Source organism: Gopherus flavomarginatus, chromosome 1 (genome assembly GCF_025201925.1).
Source record: "Gopherus flavomarginatus isolate rGopFla2 chromosome 1, rGopFla2.mat.asm, whole genome shotgun sequence".
Lineage (NCBI taxonomy): Eukaryota > Metazoa > Chordata > Testudines > Testudinidae > Gopherus > Gopherus flavomarginatus.
This window is the reverse complement of record NC_066617.1, coordinates 360,573,795-360,589,378: the sequence shown is the minus strand read 5'-3', so window position 1 is coordinate 360,589,378 and position 15,584 is coordinate 360,573,795. Positions and strand designations below refer to the sequence as shown.

Genomic DNA, 15,584 nt, shown 5'->3' with positions numbered 1-15,584 from the left:
AAACCAGAATAAGGAAGTGTTATTTATCTCTTCTCATAATCTATGAGCCAAGGTCACCTGATGAAATTAATAGGCAACAGGTTTAAAACAAACTAAAGGAAGTACTTCTTGCCCCAGTGCAGTCAGCCTGAGGGACTCATTGCCAGGGGATGCCACGAAGCCCAAAAGTATAACTGGGTTAAAAAATTATTTAGATCAATTTATGGCGGGGGCAGCAACCTTTGGCATGTGGCCCATCAGGAGCGGAAAACCACGGCCACTGGGAGCTGCGGGGGGCTGTGCCTGCGGACGGTCAACGTAAACAAAACGTCTCGCGGCCTGTCAGCAGATTACCCTGATGGGCTGCATGCTGAAGGCTGCCGACCCCTGGTTTATGGAGTATAGGCCCATCAACGGCTGTTAGCAGAGATGGTCAGGGATGCAACCCCATGGTCTGGGTGTCCCTATGGCTCTGACTACCAGAAGCTGGGAATGAGCAACAGGGGATCAATCACTTGATAATTGCACTGTTCTATCCATTCCCTCTGAAGCATCTGGCATTGGCCACTGTCGGAAGACTGGATACTGGGCTAGATCGGCCATTGGTCTGACCCAGGATGGCTGTTCTGATGTTCTTAGGGGGCGCTGTCTGACTCAGGATGTCTACTGACTGCAGAACAATACAAATATCCACTTCATTGTCCCCACCAAACACTACACCATATGGTTCTTTGCAACTTCAGTGCATCCCAGAGTATCTTCTCCCTTTTTTAATCCCACCAGAAGTCCCTCTGTTGTGCCCACCTTTATTGTAATAGAGTTAATTACTTACAACCCCTCTAGAGTCTGACATTATGTCCCCTCAATCATCCAAAAGAACTTCTAAGGCCTGGTCTCCATTTAAAAAAAAAAAATTGCATCAGTTTAAATGGATTTCAAACTGGTGCAAATCCTTAATGTAAATGCAGCTAAACCAGTTTAACCCTTGCTTGATGTTGGTTTGGTTTGCATGTAAGCTGACAAATTATGCTAAAGCTATTTAAATGTGCCTACGTTATTATGGGTATGCACCAGTTTAATTAGACTGATTTAAAAATAAAATTAACCTGGTGCAGGCTTGGAAGTGATGCAGTCATAGAATCATAGAAGTTTAAGGTTGGAAGAGACCTCAGGAGGTCATCTAGTCCAACCCCCTGCTCAAAGCAGGACCAACCCCAACTAAATCATCCCAGCCAGGGCTTTGCTAGTCCGTCCATCTCTCCACCTCTGAGACAAAAAACTGGTAATCAGGACCGCTGGATTGTATTTCTGGCTCTCACTGACCTTCAATAAGTCACTTAGAGCTGGTCTACTCTTTGGCCATGTCTACACTTACAGTCTTGCAGCGCTGGTAGTTACAGCTGTGTTCGTATAGCTGTGTAGGGCCAGTGCTGCAGTGTGGCCACACTGACAGCTACCAGCGCTGTGGTGTGGCCACATTTGCAGCACTTGCAGCGCTGTTGGGAGTGGTGCATTGTGGGCAGCTATCCCACAGAGCACCTCGTCCCATTTTGGCGCTGTGGCTTGTGGGAAGGGGAAGGAAGTGTGCGGGTCTTTCCACTTCCTGTTCCAACGCCCCGTGGTGCTTTGCTGCACATTCCGAGCAGTTTGGCGGCATTGTGAGTCTGCAGCGCGATTTCTGAGATTTCTGTTACAAATGGAGCCTGAGCTGCTGACGACCTTGCTGATGAATGTTGCCAGCACATCACGCATGGCAGTGGAGCTATTCCTTCAGCTGCGAAGTGACAGTGAGGAGTCAGACGATGATATTGAAACGCCTGACGCTCAAGACACTCAATTGCTTGTGGCAGTAACAGACGTGCTTAGCACCGTGGAACGGCGCCTTTGGGCTTGGGAAACCAGCACTCAGTGGTGGGATCACATCGTCCTGCAAGCATGGGATGACGAGCAGTGGCTGCAGAACTTTCGGATGAGAAAAGCCACTTTCATGGGACTGTGTGCTGAGCTCACCCCTACCCTGCGGCGCAGGGACATGAGATTGAGAGCTGCCCTGCCAGTGGAGAAGCGGGTGGCTATTGCAATCTGGAAGCTGGCAACTCCAGACAGCTACCGATCGGTGGCGAACCAGTTTGGAGTGGGAAAGTCCACCGTTGGAATGGTGCTGATGCAAGTTTGCACGGCCATTAATCGCACCCTGCTAAGAAGAACTGTGACTCTGGGGAACGTGCAGGACATTGTAGATGGCTTTGCACAAATGATTTTCCCTAACTGTGGAGGGGCAATAGATGGGACGCATATTCCTATTCTGTCCCCACCTCACCTGGCAAGAGAGTACGTTAATCGCAAGGGGTATTTCTCCGTGGTTCTGCAAGCGCTTGTGGATCACCGTGGGCGTTTCACTGACATTTACTCAGGATGGCCTGGAAAGGTGCATGATGCACGCATCTTTCGGAACAGTGCCCTGTTCAGGAGGCTGAGGGCCGGGACTTTTTTCCCAGACCGCAAGATCACAGTAGGGGACGTGGAAATGCCCACTGTGATCCTTGGAGACCCCGCTTACCCCTTAATGCCATGGCTCATGAAACCGTATACAGGGAAGCTTGACAGGAGCAAGGACCGGTTCAACTACAGGCTGAGCCGGTGCAGAATGACTGTGGAGTGTGCTTTTGGCCGTTGGAAAGGGCGCTGGAGGTGTCTTTATGGGAAGCTAGATTTGGGGGAAAGCAGCATCTCCGCTATTATATCCGCGTGCTGTACCCTCCATAATATTTGTGAAGGGAAGGGTGAAAGATTCAGTGAGGAATGGACCTCCGAGGTTCGACGCCTAGAGGATGAATTTGCACAGCCAGAGAGCAGGGCTACTAGAGAGGCCCAGGAAAGGGCTTCAAGGATTAGGGATGCCTTAAGGGAGCAATTTGATGCTGAGAGTCAACAGTAATGTTTGGTGCCTTTGCTGTGCTCCTTTCTACCTTGGGATACAATATTTACCACTTCCTGCAATAATAAAACGTATTGTAAAAGCCATAAAATCCTTTATTCAAAGTACAGTACATAAAAGGCCAGGGGGGTTAGGGTGGTGGACTGTACATTCAGAGGTTTGAATATGTCCTGTTTGGATTACTGTTCAATGTCTGCTGCACTTCAGGATTACTATGCTGCAGAGTAATGGGGGTGGAGTGCACAGGGTAAGAATTATAGTTATCTGGGCAGGTAGGTGATCGTACAGGTGTTGGGGGCAGCTGGGGGTAATAAGAACCAGGCTGCTGGAGAAAGGTGTTTTGTGCAAATACTGGGGAACAAGAAAGAGAGCTTTGGGAGGGGTGTGGGTTACCACGGTACAGATCTGCCTGCATGGCTACGAGAGACTCGAAAGAGTCAGTTTGGCGAGCCAGGAGGCTTATCAGGTGCTTTGAGGTTTTTTTGGTAGCCAATTCCTTTCTCCTGCTTTCTGTTTGCCTCCACTCATACATTTTCTCTCTCCATTCCTGCGTCTTCCTACTTTCTCTGTTGTAGTGAATCATAACTGCTTTGATCAATTCTTCTTTTGATTTTCGCGGATTTTTTCTCAAGTTGTGCAAGCGACGTGAGGCCGGTGATCCGGCTGCATTAGTCAAGGTCACTAAAAAAAACATAGATAGAAACATGTAATACACAGACGCTACATTGTTTATTATCACAGAGTGAAGGAGTTTTTAGACTTTTTCTAGCATCCTTCCCACATACCTAACATAACACAGAGAGGCCAGGGAAGCGAAGGCATGGCGAGCAATGGGGTGAGTGTTTCTGGCCCGACTGCACCTGGGAGGGGGAATTGACCGATGGGTCACTGGGGTTTATCTGCACTGGGTACAGGAGGTAGCTGGTGTCCTGCACAGGGGACAGTAGTGAACAGGAAGATGGCGAGCTGCTGGCGGGGGGGGGCGGTCCGCGTAACTGCCGGCCTGCTGGTGGGGGGGGGGGGAACACACAGCTGGGCTGGCTGCCTGCTGGGAAGGGGGGGGAGAGACCGGAGCGCACCGCGGGGCTGGCTGCCTGCTGGGAAGTGGGGGGGAAAGACCGGAGCACACCGCGGGGCTGGCTGCCTGCTGGGAAGGGGGGGTGGGGGGGAAGACCGGAGCGCACCGCGGGGCTGGCTGCCTGCTGGAAAGGGGGGGAGAGACCGGAGCGCACCGCGGGGCTGGCTGCCTGCTGGAAAGGCGGGGGAGAGACCGGAGCGCACCGCGCGGCTGGCTGCCTGCTGGAAAGGCGGGGGAGAGACCGGAGTGCACCGCGGGGCTGGCTGCCTGCTGGAAAGGCGGGGGAGAGACCGGAGCGCACCGCGGGGCTGGCTATGTGCTGGAAGGGGTGGGGAGACCGGAACGCACCGTGGGTCTGGGGGGGGGACCGCGAACCTGGCGCCCTGCACTCAAGCATCCCTAAATTCTCAACAGGGTTTCCTACTGCCAGATATATCACTGCTGCGTGTTACCTGGGAAGAGAGGGAGGGTCTTCTACAGCAATGTGGATTCCGCCCTGGCCCCTATGCAGCTTGCCTGTGTGCAGCCATGATCCCCCCACCCCTCGCTGCACAGTGGATCGGACGAGTTAGCCTGACCGGGACAAGGACCACGGTGGCTCTCCCTATAAACTTGCGAAAGCACATTGCCCACGCTCTGGCTGCAACTTTTCAAGAGATTACCGAGGCCGATTACAGAGATGTGATAGAGCAAATCAATGGGCTATTCCACGTTTAGGCATGCATGCAGGCAGCCATAACCCAAACCCTCCTCTCCCAAAAAATAAAAATCTGCTTACCCCGAGCACACTCCACAGCTTCTTCCTCACCAGCAACTTCCAGCTGCTGCGACTGGCTAGCCTCCTCCTGGCTTGAGAAGAGCTCCTGGCTGCATGCCTCCTGGGACTCCGAGGTGTCTCCCTCCACGCCAGTATCCTCACTGTCGGCTTCCTCTACACCCTCCCCCACTTCTCCCTGCTCTGAACTCTCCATCGTGCTCCTAGGATTGGCAGTGGGGTCACACCCAAGTATGGCATCCAGCTCTTTGTAAAAAACGGCAGGTTGTGGGGGCAGCTCCTGAGCGGCGATTTCCCTCACGGGCTTTGCAGTAAGCACTCCTCAGCTCTTTTATTTTGACCCTGCACTGCAACGCGTCCCGTTCATGGCCCCTTCTCAGCAAGGACTGTGATATCTGCCCATAGGTATCATAATTTCTCCGGCTGGAGCGCAGCTGTGCTTGCACAGCTTCCTCACCCCAAACACTGATGAGGTCCTGCAGCTCGGAACTGTTCCATGCTGGGGCTCGTCTGGGGCGTGGAAGCATGGTCGCTGATTGATTGATTGCACTCCACACCTGGCTGAGCAAACAGGAAGGGGATTTTTAAAATTCCCGGGGCATTTAAAGGTGGGGTCACCTGAGCCCAGGGCAGTGGAATGTGCATGATTACCAGAGAGGCTTCTAAGGTATGCTGGGATACCTCCTTATACCCCGGAGGTCAATAACAGCGCTGGTGGGCGTCCACGCTTGCTGACCAGCGCTGGATCACCAGCGCTGGAATCCCTACACCCGAGGCTCGACCGGGTGTACAGCCAGCGCTGCAACCAGGGAGTTGCAGCACTGGCCGTGCTTTGCAAGTGTGGCCACATCCTAAGTTGCAGCGCTGTAACCCCCTCACCAGCGCTGCAAATCTCTAGTGTAGCCATGGCCAAAGTTAGGTTGGTTTAAATACATTGCCCAGGGTGTGAAAAATTTCACACCTTGTGTGATGTAGTTCTGGCTATCTAAGCCCCAGTGTAGACACCACTCAGTACCTGAAAGAATTCTTCCATTGATCTAGCTACTGCCTTTTAGGGATGTGGATTCGTACACTGCCGGGAGAACTCCTCTTGTCAGCATAGGTAGTGTCTACACAGAAGTGCTACAGCAGCGCAGCTTCAGCAGTGCCACCGTAGCGTTTCAAGTGTAAACAAACCTTCAGAGAGGTGGATTGACTACAGGTGTGGAAGCACCCCTTCTGTTATAGCAAATGTCTACATTACAACATTACAGCTGTGCTGCTGAAGGGTCTATAGCAGGGGTCGGCAACCTTTCAGAAGTGCTGTGCCAAGTCTTCATTTATTCACTCTAATTTAAGGTTTCGCATGCCAGTAATACATTTTAACGTTTTTAGAAGGTCTCTTTCTATAAGGCTATAATATATAACTAAGCTATTGTTGTATGTAAAGTAAATAAGGTTTTAAAAATGTTTAAGAAGCTTCATTTAAAATTAAATTAAAATGCAGAGCCCCCCGGACCAGTGGCCAGGACCCAGGCAGTGCGAGTGCCACTGAAAATCAGCTCATGTGCCGCCTTCGGCACGCGTGCCGTAGGTTGCCTACCCCTGGTTCATAGTGTAGACATATCCTAAACCTCTTTGTGTGTTTGGTTTCCCTATCTGTAAAATGGGGTAAAGCACTCTGAGACACTGGAATGGGGTGTATCACTGGCCAAATACAAAGCATTGCTGTTCTTTGTAACTGGAGGGAATTGCTATGGTTTGTCCAGTATGTTCAGAGAAGTGGTACAATGTCTTTTTGTTTTTTTTCTGGAGTGATTTGTTCTGAACCAGCATTTTCACTGACTGCATTTGTGTTCAGCTTCACAGATGTTGATATTCACTGCATATTTTGCCGTCGTAGCTGCACTTTACCTCGTTCCCCTCACTGTCTCTTCCCCTTGTATAATGGAGAAGAAGAATCTGGGACCAAAACCTGCCATCATTGGCCATCGTGGTGCGCCAATGGTAAGTAGCTTCACGTTTTAATCTATTTGTCTGTGCTGGGTTTGACCGCCCTGGAGACTAAAGTCTGCTATCCCTAGGACGTGTGCAGCATGACTTGGTGCGTGATCTTGGGCATGTCATTTAACCTCACTGTACCTCGGCTCGCTCATTGACCTACCTACTTCAGAGGGTTGGGAAGCTTGATAAATTGCTAAGTGCTTAGAGATCCTTGTATGAAGGGCACTGTTTTGCTATGGAAAGGCACCTGCCCTGAAATTTCCAAAATCCTTCTGATTTTAGTGGCTCACTATTGCTCCCCACAAAACCTGCTAAAGAGAATTTGAAGGGCTCTGAAGTTACGTTGGGGGCCCCCAAAACTTTCTTGTAACCCACATCAACCTAGCTAGTGTGTGTCTTTGTCCTTCTATGTGGCTGGATATGTAAGAAATAGGTTCCTGCCTATGACTTAATGAACTTAATCTTCTAGCTCACTGGTTCTCAACCTGGGGGTACACAGAGGACTTCGAGGGGGCTTCCTAGATACTTGCCTAGTTTTACAACAAGCTATGTAAAAAGTGCTAGTGAAGTCAGTACAAAGTGAAATTTCATATAGACAATGACTTGTTTATACTGGTCTATATAATATACACTGAAATGTAAGTACAATATTTATATTCCAGTTGATTTATTTTATAATGTTATGGTAAAAATAAGAAACTCAGCAATTGTATTTTTATGTCTGATTTTGTAAGCAAATAGTTTTCAAGTGGGGTGAAATTTGGGGGTAGACAAGACAAATCAGACTCCTGAAAGGGGTGCAGTAGTCTGGAAAGGTTGAGATCCACTGTAATTAGCTCAAGCAATAGAAACACATGCTTTTAGATCGAGGTCCTAGATTCCTTTCACTGTTAGGAATTAGGCAGGGGTATTTAAAAACGCAACACAAGAAAATATCTTTGGCTGGTGACATTTTGAGACATAATGCTTACACGTGCCATGCAATGCAAGTATACAACATTGGGGTGATGTACATAAAAACTGAAAAATGGCAGTCCTAAAAAACTGCTTTGTGATTGGTTGGTTATTTCCCATTGGATCACTACCAGTATATATTTCTTTTGTGGCTAACCAAACATCACTGACTCTCTGCATCTCCAGGCCATGGTTGGTGCATTTATAAATATCTAGGTAGAGCAAGCCAGTTTTTGGAGATAATCCTGTTTCTTTTGATGCTTGCTTATCTGTGCCTCTGCTGATGGGCGTCTTCAAAAGTCTGAGATGGATCCAGTCCTTTTTTTGAGGTAGAGTTTTTGCCAGCAGGTCAGTCTGTTGTGCTTAATTCTTGGGAGTTTAAGTGTACGTTGCAGCCATTAACAGATTAGCTGCAATGGCAGTTGGCGATCTGAGGATATTGGCATGCCATATCTTCCTTCTATCCTGGAGTCTGTTCCATATGGCTGCTTCCCAGGTACAGCAGAGCACCGCATGACTGGCTTTCTACTTGCTTCCCGATAGAGTGCTCTCTGTGTCCATTAATTTTGGTAGGAGGGGGAGGAGGAAGCAGGTTGCAGTTTAATCACTGGCGCAAAAACATTTTATCATTGTGTGGCTTCCATAAAAGTAACTCATTCTTATGGGCATCCAGATAGAATTTGTCTGGAAGGCTCAGGCCAACTGAATCCCTCATGTGTCTGACAAAGTGAGTATTCACCCATGAAAGCTTATGCTCCAATACGTCTGTTAGTCTATAAGGTGCCACAGGACTCTGTTGCTTTTTATGAATCTCTCTTGTGATTCCATCGTCTACGTCAGCAGCTCCCAAGCTTGATTGGCTCACGTACCACCTCTTAAAAAGTTGTTGTGAAGATAATGGCTGGAATGCCAAGCTCACGTACCACCAGTGGTGCACACGCTATGGTTTGGGAACCCCTGATCCATTAGACGTTTGCCGTACAAAACGCAGAACCTTCCGGTCATCTAATGGGCTGATATTACATTTGCCTCTTTAATGGCTTTTTTAATAACTACTTTTTTTCAAATTATCTGAAGACATAAAACCAGGGAAGATAAAAACCAACTTTATACTTCAACCTGAAATTCCAGCTGAATCTGAACCAAGCTTAGGGGAAGGGGAGTTGTTTTTGTTTTTGGGGAGCAGTGTGGGGATGGAATAAAGTTTCATTAGTGGGAGTGTCAACTTTTTCTCTCTCCCTATGTTTTATATGGATCTGGCTGAGCCTGGAAGTATCAAAATAGCTCTGTGATATTCTGGTCTCTGATTATTTCCTGCCTAGCAGGAAGGCATGGAAATTTGTCTGGAGACTCTTTTGCTATTAGATTTCCTGACTTGAAGATTTGGATAAATTTCCATATGCTTATCTGACCAAACCTCAAACCATATGAGGATTCATGCTTCGCTTTATTAAGCTGCACTTCTGTGGGGTGATGGTATTTTCGTATTGCGTGATAAAAAGGCTGCTGCGAAAGACCAACGGGCTCACGTCACATGCTTTTCTCCTTCCCTTCCCATAACCTAGTAAATAAAGCCAGTCACTATCCAGTATCTATTGTATAGGTAGGTGGTTTATTTTAATGCTTCACAGAAGACAGGATTAGAAGCAAAATTGTAACTTCTCTGAGCTGTGAAATCAGTAGGGTAAGAAACTGGCAGCTACATTAAAAAGAAAAATGAGACTGAAGGAGAGAAGCAGAGATTTTTTGTACCGCCCTCCTCTTCCTAGAACTACCCTGAGTGTCACCTTGAGTCTTATTGTATATTTCAGGGGTCTCTAAGCTTCCCTTGTTTGGATTATTCTCTCTTAAATGCTGGTGCCGCACCAGATTCACTTATCATACCAAGTGTATTTACTTTCAGCCCTAATTATTTTAAAGCCTTGCCAAAAGAAATTTCACTAATAGTATCTAATTTTCACAAAAATACTTGCTGTGCTTTATCACTGAGCTAACTATTGTGGAGAAAATTTTACTACATGTGCAACAGGGGAAATAAAGAGTAAATTACCCAGCAAAAGGTCTAAAGAAACTGTGCTGCAGAATACCGACAACAGTTCTCCTTTAAATAACATAGGTCTCCAAAGCTAGTGAGCTGGAACCTGGGCCAATAGGAGATCTGGCAGATAAGAGCTGATAATACTTTAGTGATTATATAGCCATGTTAATCTTCATCTCCAGAAAGAGGCAAGCGTGATTTCTGGGTTGTGCTCAGAGAGTCAATATTTAATGCAATATTATGTTCATTAAATGTCCACTAGACTTAGGGTTTTTTTTAATTTAAGATAAACACACAAAACAAAGATTTAAGCCAGGAATGTCATGCCTGTTTCACTGAATGTATTTATTCAGTCCTCTGATGGATTCAGGTTTAGCAGAGTATAAGTTTTCATTTATTAAAGTATCTAGCCCTTAAAGTTGCAAAGATAACGCCTTTTAATATGAGTGGGTGGATGCAGGGATATGTTAACCCTGGGAGATGTGCACTGCTCCTGTTGTCTAAACCAGGAGTTGACTTTGAATCCTACTGATGCTATTTTAAGGGCCAGATTATTGCATAATATAAGTGCGGAATTGCATGCTCACAAAATTACTGTTGCTGTGTGTGTAAATGAACAATGGCACAGGAAAGTGGCCCATTGTCATCTGAGGGGAGCATCTCTTTAGATGGCTGGGAGCGGGTGGCCTTAACTTTTAGCCCCAAACAGTACTCATAGTTACAAGATTGTAGTTTTTTGTTTCAAAATTAACTTGTCAGATTTTTGAGGCAGGAGCCATGGTTCCTTGTGTTTGGCAGGAAAGGTGCAGGTGGCAGGAGAAGTGTAAGGGTGAGGCAGAGGATGAGGGAGGTGATGGAGAGCAGTGTTCAGGCTGCCAGAAGCTGGGAATGGGCAACGGGATGGATCACTTGATGATTATCTGTTCTGTTCATTCCCTCTGAACCACCTGGGATTGGCCACTGTTGGAAGACAGGATAGGGCTAGATGGACCTTTGGTCTGACCCAGTTTGGCCGTTCTTATGTTGAACAAACAGCACAGTGAGTGGAGCCTTTGGGTACCACTCCAGTACTTATAATAAATAATAGCGGAGCACTATAGTTAGTTTCTGTACTAGCCTGATGAGACTGCACCCAGAATATTGTGTTAACATCTGGACATATTACCTTAAAGATTTAGGTAAATGTAATGAATTTCAGCAGAAAGCCACTGAAACAATGAAGAGGCTGGAGGGACTCTCTTCCAAGGAAAGGTTTAGTGTCCAGGAATGATAACTAAGTGAGGGGGTGGAGGGCAGGAAATTGATTAGGGTGGTTCAAGGAGGAATATTGGGTTATAACTACAGGAAGATTTAGGCTGAATATTACGGAGAATCAGATTGGGTCATACCTATTCATGCAGCCATCTCCCACAGGAAGCAGCCAATGAGAGTGGAGAACGCTTAGCGCCTCACGCTATAACTCAGCATAAAGAACGCATTCAAGTGCTGCAAGTGCTTTAGGGTGCAAGTTGCATTACTGTGTCAATGTCCATTTCCCTCGTGTGTGTGTGTGTTGTGACAAAGCTCCAAGCCTGTATTGGTGGGTCCCGCACTTCCTTGCGGATACAGTGGCCTCAGAAGCTTACTAAGGCCCTCAAGATGATCTCTCCCAGTGTGGTGGCAGAGGTTACAGCGTATTGAGCTATTTTAATCACAGGCCAGTATGGGAGGTGGGAAGGTGGAATATCCACAGTCTCTGTTGCGCCTTAGAGCTCCATAGGCACTGTTTGGTCTCCTGCCTAGACCAAAGTCTGTTTCTCCTTTTAAAGGGATCTCCGTAGATCATGCAGGGGGGAGGGAACCTTGGCCTGCCCTCTACTCCAGGTTCCAGCCCAGGGACCCTAATGGTAGCAACTGTTAGCAGCTTCCCTCCTCCACTGACGCTGCTTTGATTCCCTGGGCTACTTTCCCGTGCTCCCCTTTTTCCTAGCTTCACCCTTACCTCAGGGTTCAGTAATGCTTCCTCTCCTCCAGCTCCTTTCACCTGGGCTCCTCCCAAGAGAACTGGCAAGGAGAGCTTTTAAAGCAATGTAAGTGGGAACTTAATTGGTTCCAGCTGTCTCCATTAGCCTAACAGCCTTAACTTACCCTTTGTCAGTTAATTGAGATCAGGTGCCAGCATTAGCCTAATGACCTTAACTGGTTAAATTGGCATCAGGTGTCTCGACTGGCCTGGAGTAGCCCTTGTCTGGCTATCCAGGGAACAGGGACCTGCTCATTCTTAGGCTGATCTACCTGCTTTCCACTCTCGTGAGGCTGGCTTGCTGGCTGGTGGCCCCCCTGGCTGCTGTTGGGAGGACCCTGCTGGTGTGACCCTCAGAGGGGAGCGTGGGGCCCCACTTTTTCCATCGTTTTGGGGCCCCTCCTGGCCGGGTTGCTGCTGCCTTTGCTGCTGCCAGGGAGCTGTTGCTGCTGCTGGAGCTGAGGAGGGAGTAGAGGAGGCTTTGTTTTGTGGAGGGGGGTTTGTTACATCCCTGTTTCTGTGGTGGTAGGTGCCTTTGTTGTGGGGAGCTGGGGGAGTGACCTGGAGCCCTGCCCCTAGTCCGCCCGCTCCTCTACTGCCACCACTACTGCCCCCTCCACCTTTCCACCTGCCTTCTGGCTCTGTTCTCTGCTCTCCAGCCTGGCAGTTTTCTCTGCCCCTCTAACCATCCAGAGAACATAATGGTAGCAAACAGGTATTTGTTTTTCAGATGCCCGTGGGTGCTCGTTTCCTTTACCTTCCTTTGGTCTTGTCCTCCCTCCCTGCTGCATTTGGCCGGTGGGCCTCCTTTTCCTCTGCCTTGCCCACTGCCCTGTTCCCGCAGCTGCTCGCCCCCTCTCCCCTTGCTGCCTGCCCTGCCCGTCCCCTTTTAGCCACCCTGTTTGCTCTGATTTGCCCTTATCATAACCTTATTCCCAGATTTGGACCTTAGCATCCAAAATATGGGGGTTAGCATGAAAACCTCCAAGCTTAGTTACCAGCTTGGACCTGGTACTTGCTGCCACCACCCAAAAAATTAGAGTGTTTTGGGGCACTCTGGTCCCCCTGAAAAACCTTCCCTGGGGACCCCAAGACCCAAATCCCTTGAGTCTCACAACAAAGGGAAATAATCCTTTTTCCCTTCCCCCCTCCAGGTGCTCCTGGAGAGATACACAGACACAAGCTCTGTGAATCCAAACAGAGTGACTCCCACTCTCCGTTCCCAGTCCTGGAAACCAAAAGCACTTTCCTCTTCACCCAGAGGAAATGCAAAATCAGGCTAGCAAATCCAAGACACACAGATCTCCCCCTGATTTCTTCCTCCCACCAATTCCCTGGTGAGTACAGACTCAATTTCCGTGAAGTAAAGAAAAACTCCAACAGGTCTTAAAAGAAAGCTTTATATAAAAAAGAAAAATACATACAAATGGTCTCTCTGTATTAAGGTGACAAAATACAGGGTCAATTGCTTAAAAGAATATTGAATAAACAGCCTTATTCAAAAAGAATACAAATCAAAGCACTCCAGCACTTATATTCATGCAAATACCAAAGAAAAGAAACCATATAACTTACTATCTGATCTCTTTGTCCTTACACTTAGAAACAGAAGATTAGAAAGCAGAACTACTTCTCCAAAGCTCAGAGAGAGCAGGCAGACAGAAAAAAAAGACTCAGACACAAACTTCCCTCCACCCAAAGTTGAAAAAATCCGGTTTCCTGATTGGTCCTCTGGTCAGGTGCTTCAGGTGAAAGAGACATTAACCCTTAGCTATCTGTTTATGACAGCCCTGTCTTGCTGTTTGGTCCTTGATTAGTTTGTTTGCCCTGCCCTTGTCCCATGGTACAGGCCTGGGTGCCAGCCCCATTTTCCCCTCCCCCCCTTTTTTTTTGGTTTGGTTGTTTTTGAACCCACCCTGTTCTTTAGTCTGTGCCTGAGCTGCACCTGATTCAGTCCTTCCCTGCAGTCCGCCCCCTTGTTTCTTGCCCTCCCTCCGGATCAGCCCTTCTTGCCTGTGTGCCCATGTTCCACTGTTGGTGTTTGAGATCCCCCCCCCCCCATTTTTTTACTTGGTTCCTTCACTGATGCACTCTCCTCCATGATGTCTCAGTTCTCCCTTTTTTTCCTTAGTGCAGCCGGGGGAGTCGGTTTCTTTCTCATCTTGTGCTGGAGTTGTTCCTTGTTTCCCTTCGTTCCTTTCTGTTGGTGCCCCCCCCACCCTGCTTTCAGCCTAGCGGGTGGGGTGTGGTAGCTGCTCTTCCCTTTCCTCCCATCCCCCTGCCCTAGTGGCTGTCCCCTTCCCTCCCTTTCTGTGGTGGGTGATTCAGGGGGCTAGACTTCAGGGGCATCCAAGGCAGTTCGTTTTCAGTCCCCCTCCCCATACCCTGCCTTGCGATGGCTGCCTCGACTGCCACTGCTGGGCTGCCCGTCATTGCTACCGTTGGGGCACCAGCAGGCACAGATAGGGGCTCCCGAGACTCCGCTGTTGCTGCTGTGACCTCAGCTGCTTCTACTTCTGAGACTGCTCCCTTGGCTGGTAGGAAAGGCCGGGGGCTGAAGATGGGCAAGGGCCCTGCCCGGAAGGTGAAACCCCGTGTGGCAGTGGTTCCTTCTCCCGCTGCGGCCCCGTCACCGGCCACAGCTCCCCCTTCTCCCTTGCCCGTTGTTCCCTCCACCACTTCTGGGGGTGCCGCTCCCTCAGCCCCCAGGGCGTACACCCAGGTGGCTGCGACCCCTCCGCTCGCTGCCCCGCCGTCTGCTCCAGCCACCTCCTGGAATACCATTCCTGGCGGCCGGGGCCACTTTCCCACTCTCACCAGGGAGCACAGGGTGCATTGCCTACTGGTGCTGGCCTCGCCCCACGTGGAAACCTACGTGCAGGCGTTGGCGCGGGTGCTGGAGCCCACGGCCGTGGTGGCGGCCTCTAAGATGTTTGGGAAGGTGGTGTTCTTCCTGGTGTTGGAGGCCGCTCCCAGGAGGCGGTGGAGAGGGGCTTGACGGTGGGGGGCGTTCACGTCCCCCTCGAGCCTGTGGAGGACCTGGGCATATGGGTGGTTCTCTCTTCTGTTCCTCCCTTCCTCCCCAATGCCACCCTTTTGCTGTTCCTCTCAACCCTGGGGAGGCCCCTGTCTGTCCTCAGCCCCCTTTTGTTGGGCTGTGAGGACCCCGCCCTCCACCACGTTTTGTCGTTCCGCCGGCAGGTGCAGGTTCATATTCCGCCGGAGGCACGTGACGGGGGGCTTTAGAGGGATCCTTTCTGGTGCCCCGTCGAGGGGCCTGGTACCGGGTTTATTATTCTTCGGGGGTGTCCCGGTGCTTTCTCTGCCATGTGGCTGGGTACATCCGGAGGGACTACCCCCTGGCCCGGCTTGGAGGGGCATCTGGGACCCCTGATGCCCAGAAGGGCACCGGCTCTATCATCGCTGGTGGCCCTGATCGCCCGGTCCCTGGGTTCACGCCTCCTCCATCCGTGACCGTTGTCAACTCCGCTCGGGTTTTGGGGGAATCCCCCCCGACATGCCCAGATGAGCTTGCAGGCCCCACTGCTGAGGAGGGTAGCAGACCGGGGCCCATGGAGGAGAGGATGGCAGGGCCAGTAGCGGGACTCAAGTGGGGCTTGCCTCAGAGGGAGTTTGTTCCCTTCCCTGTTGTCCAGCCCTTGTCTTCCCTTGCCCTCCCGTCATTGCCCTCGCTCCCAGGCCCTGACCCAGCCGGCCAGCCGCCCTCTTCGGGGAGCTGGGAGCTTGTGCGGGCGAGATACCGCAAGTGGGGAGCACAGGCCCAGCACCCCCCCCCCCGTTGGCAAGCGGGAAGGGACCCCCTGTAAAACTATGAAG

General features: G+C 49.8%; 1 protein-coding gene across 3 annotated transcripts in view; it reads left to right on the top strand.

Moving 5' to 3' along the window:
* The window catches only part of GDPD5 (glycerophosphodiester phosphodiesterase domain containing 5), a 347,993-nt gene that overhangs the window by 272,129 nt on the left and 60,280 nt on the right, over positions 1–15,584 (top strand). For all 3 annotated transcript variants that reach the window (XM_050930540.1, XM_050930546.1, XM_050930554.1), the window contains one exon: positions 6,611–6,756. In XM_050930540.1, the coding sequence (XP_050786497.1) occupies positions 6,611–6,756 (146 nt within the window). The remainder of the gene's footprint in view (positions 1–6,610; positions 6,757–15,584) is intronic.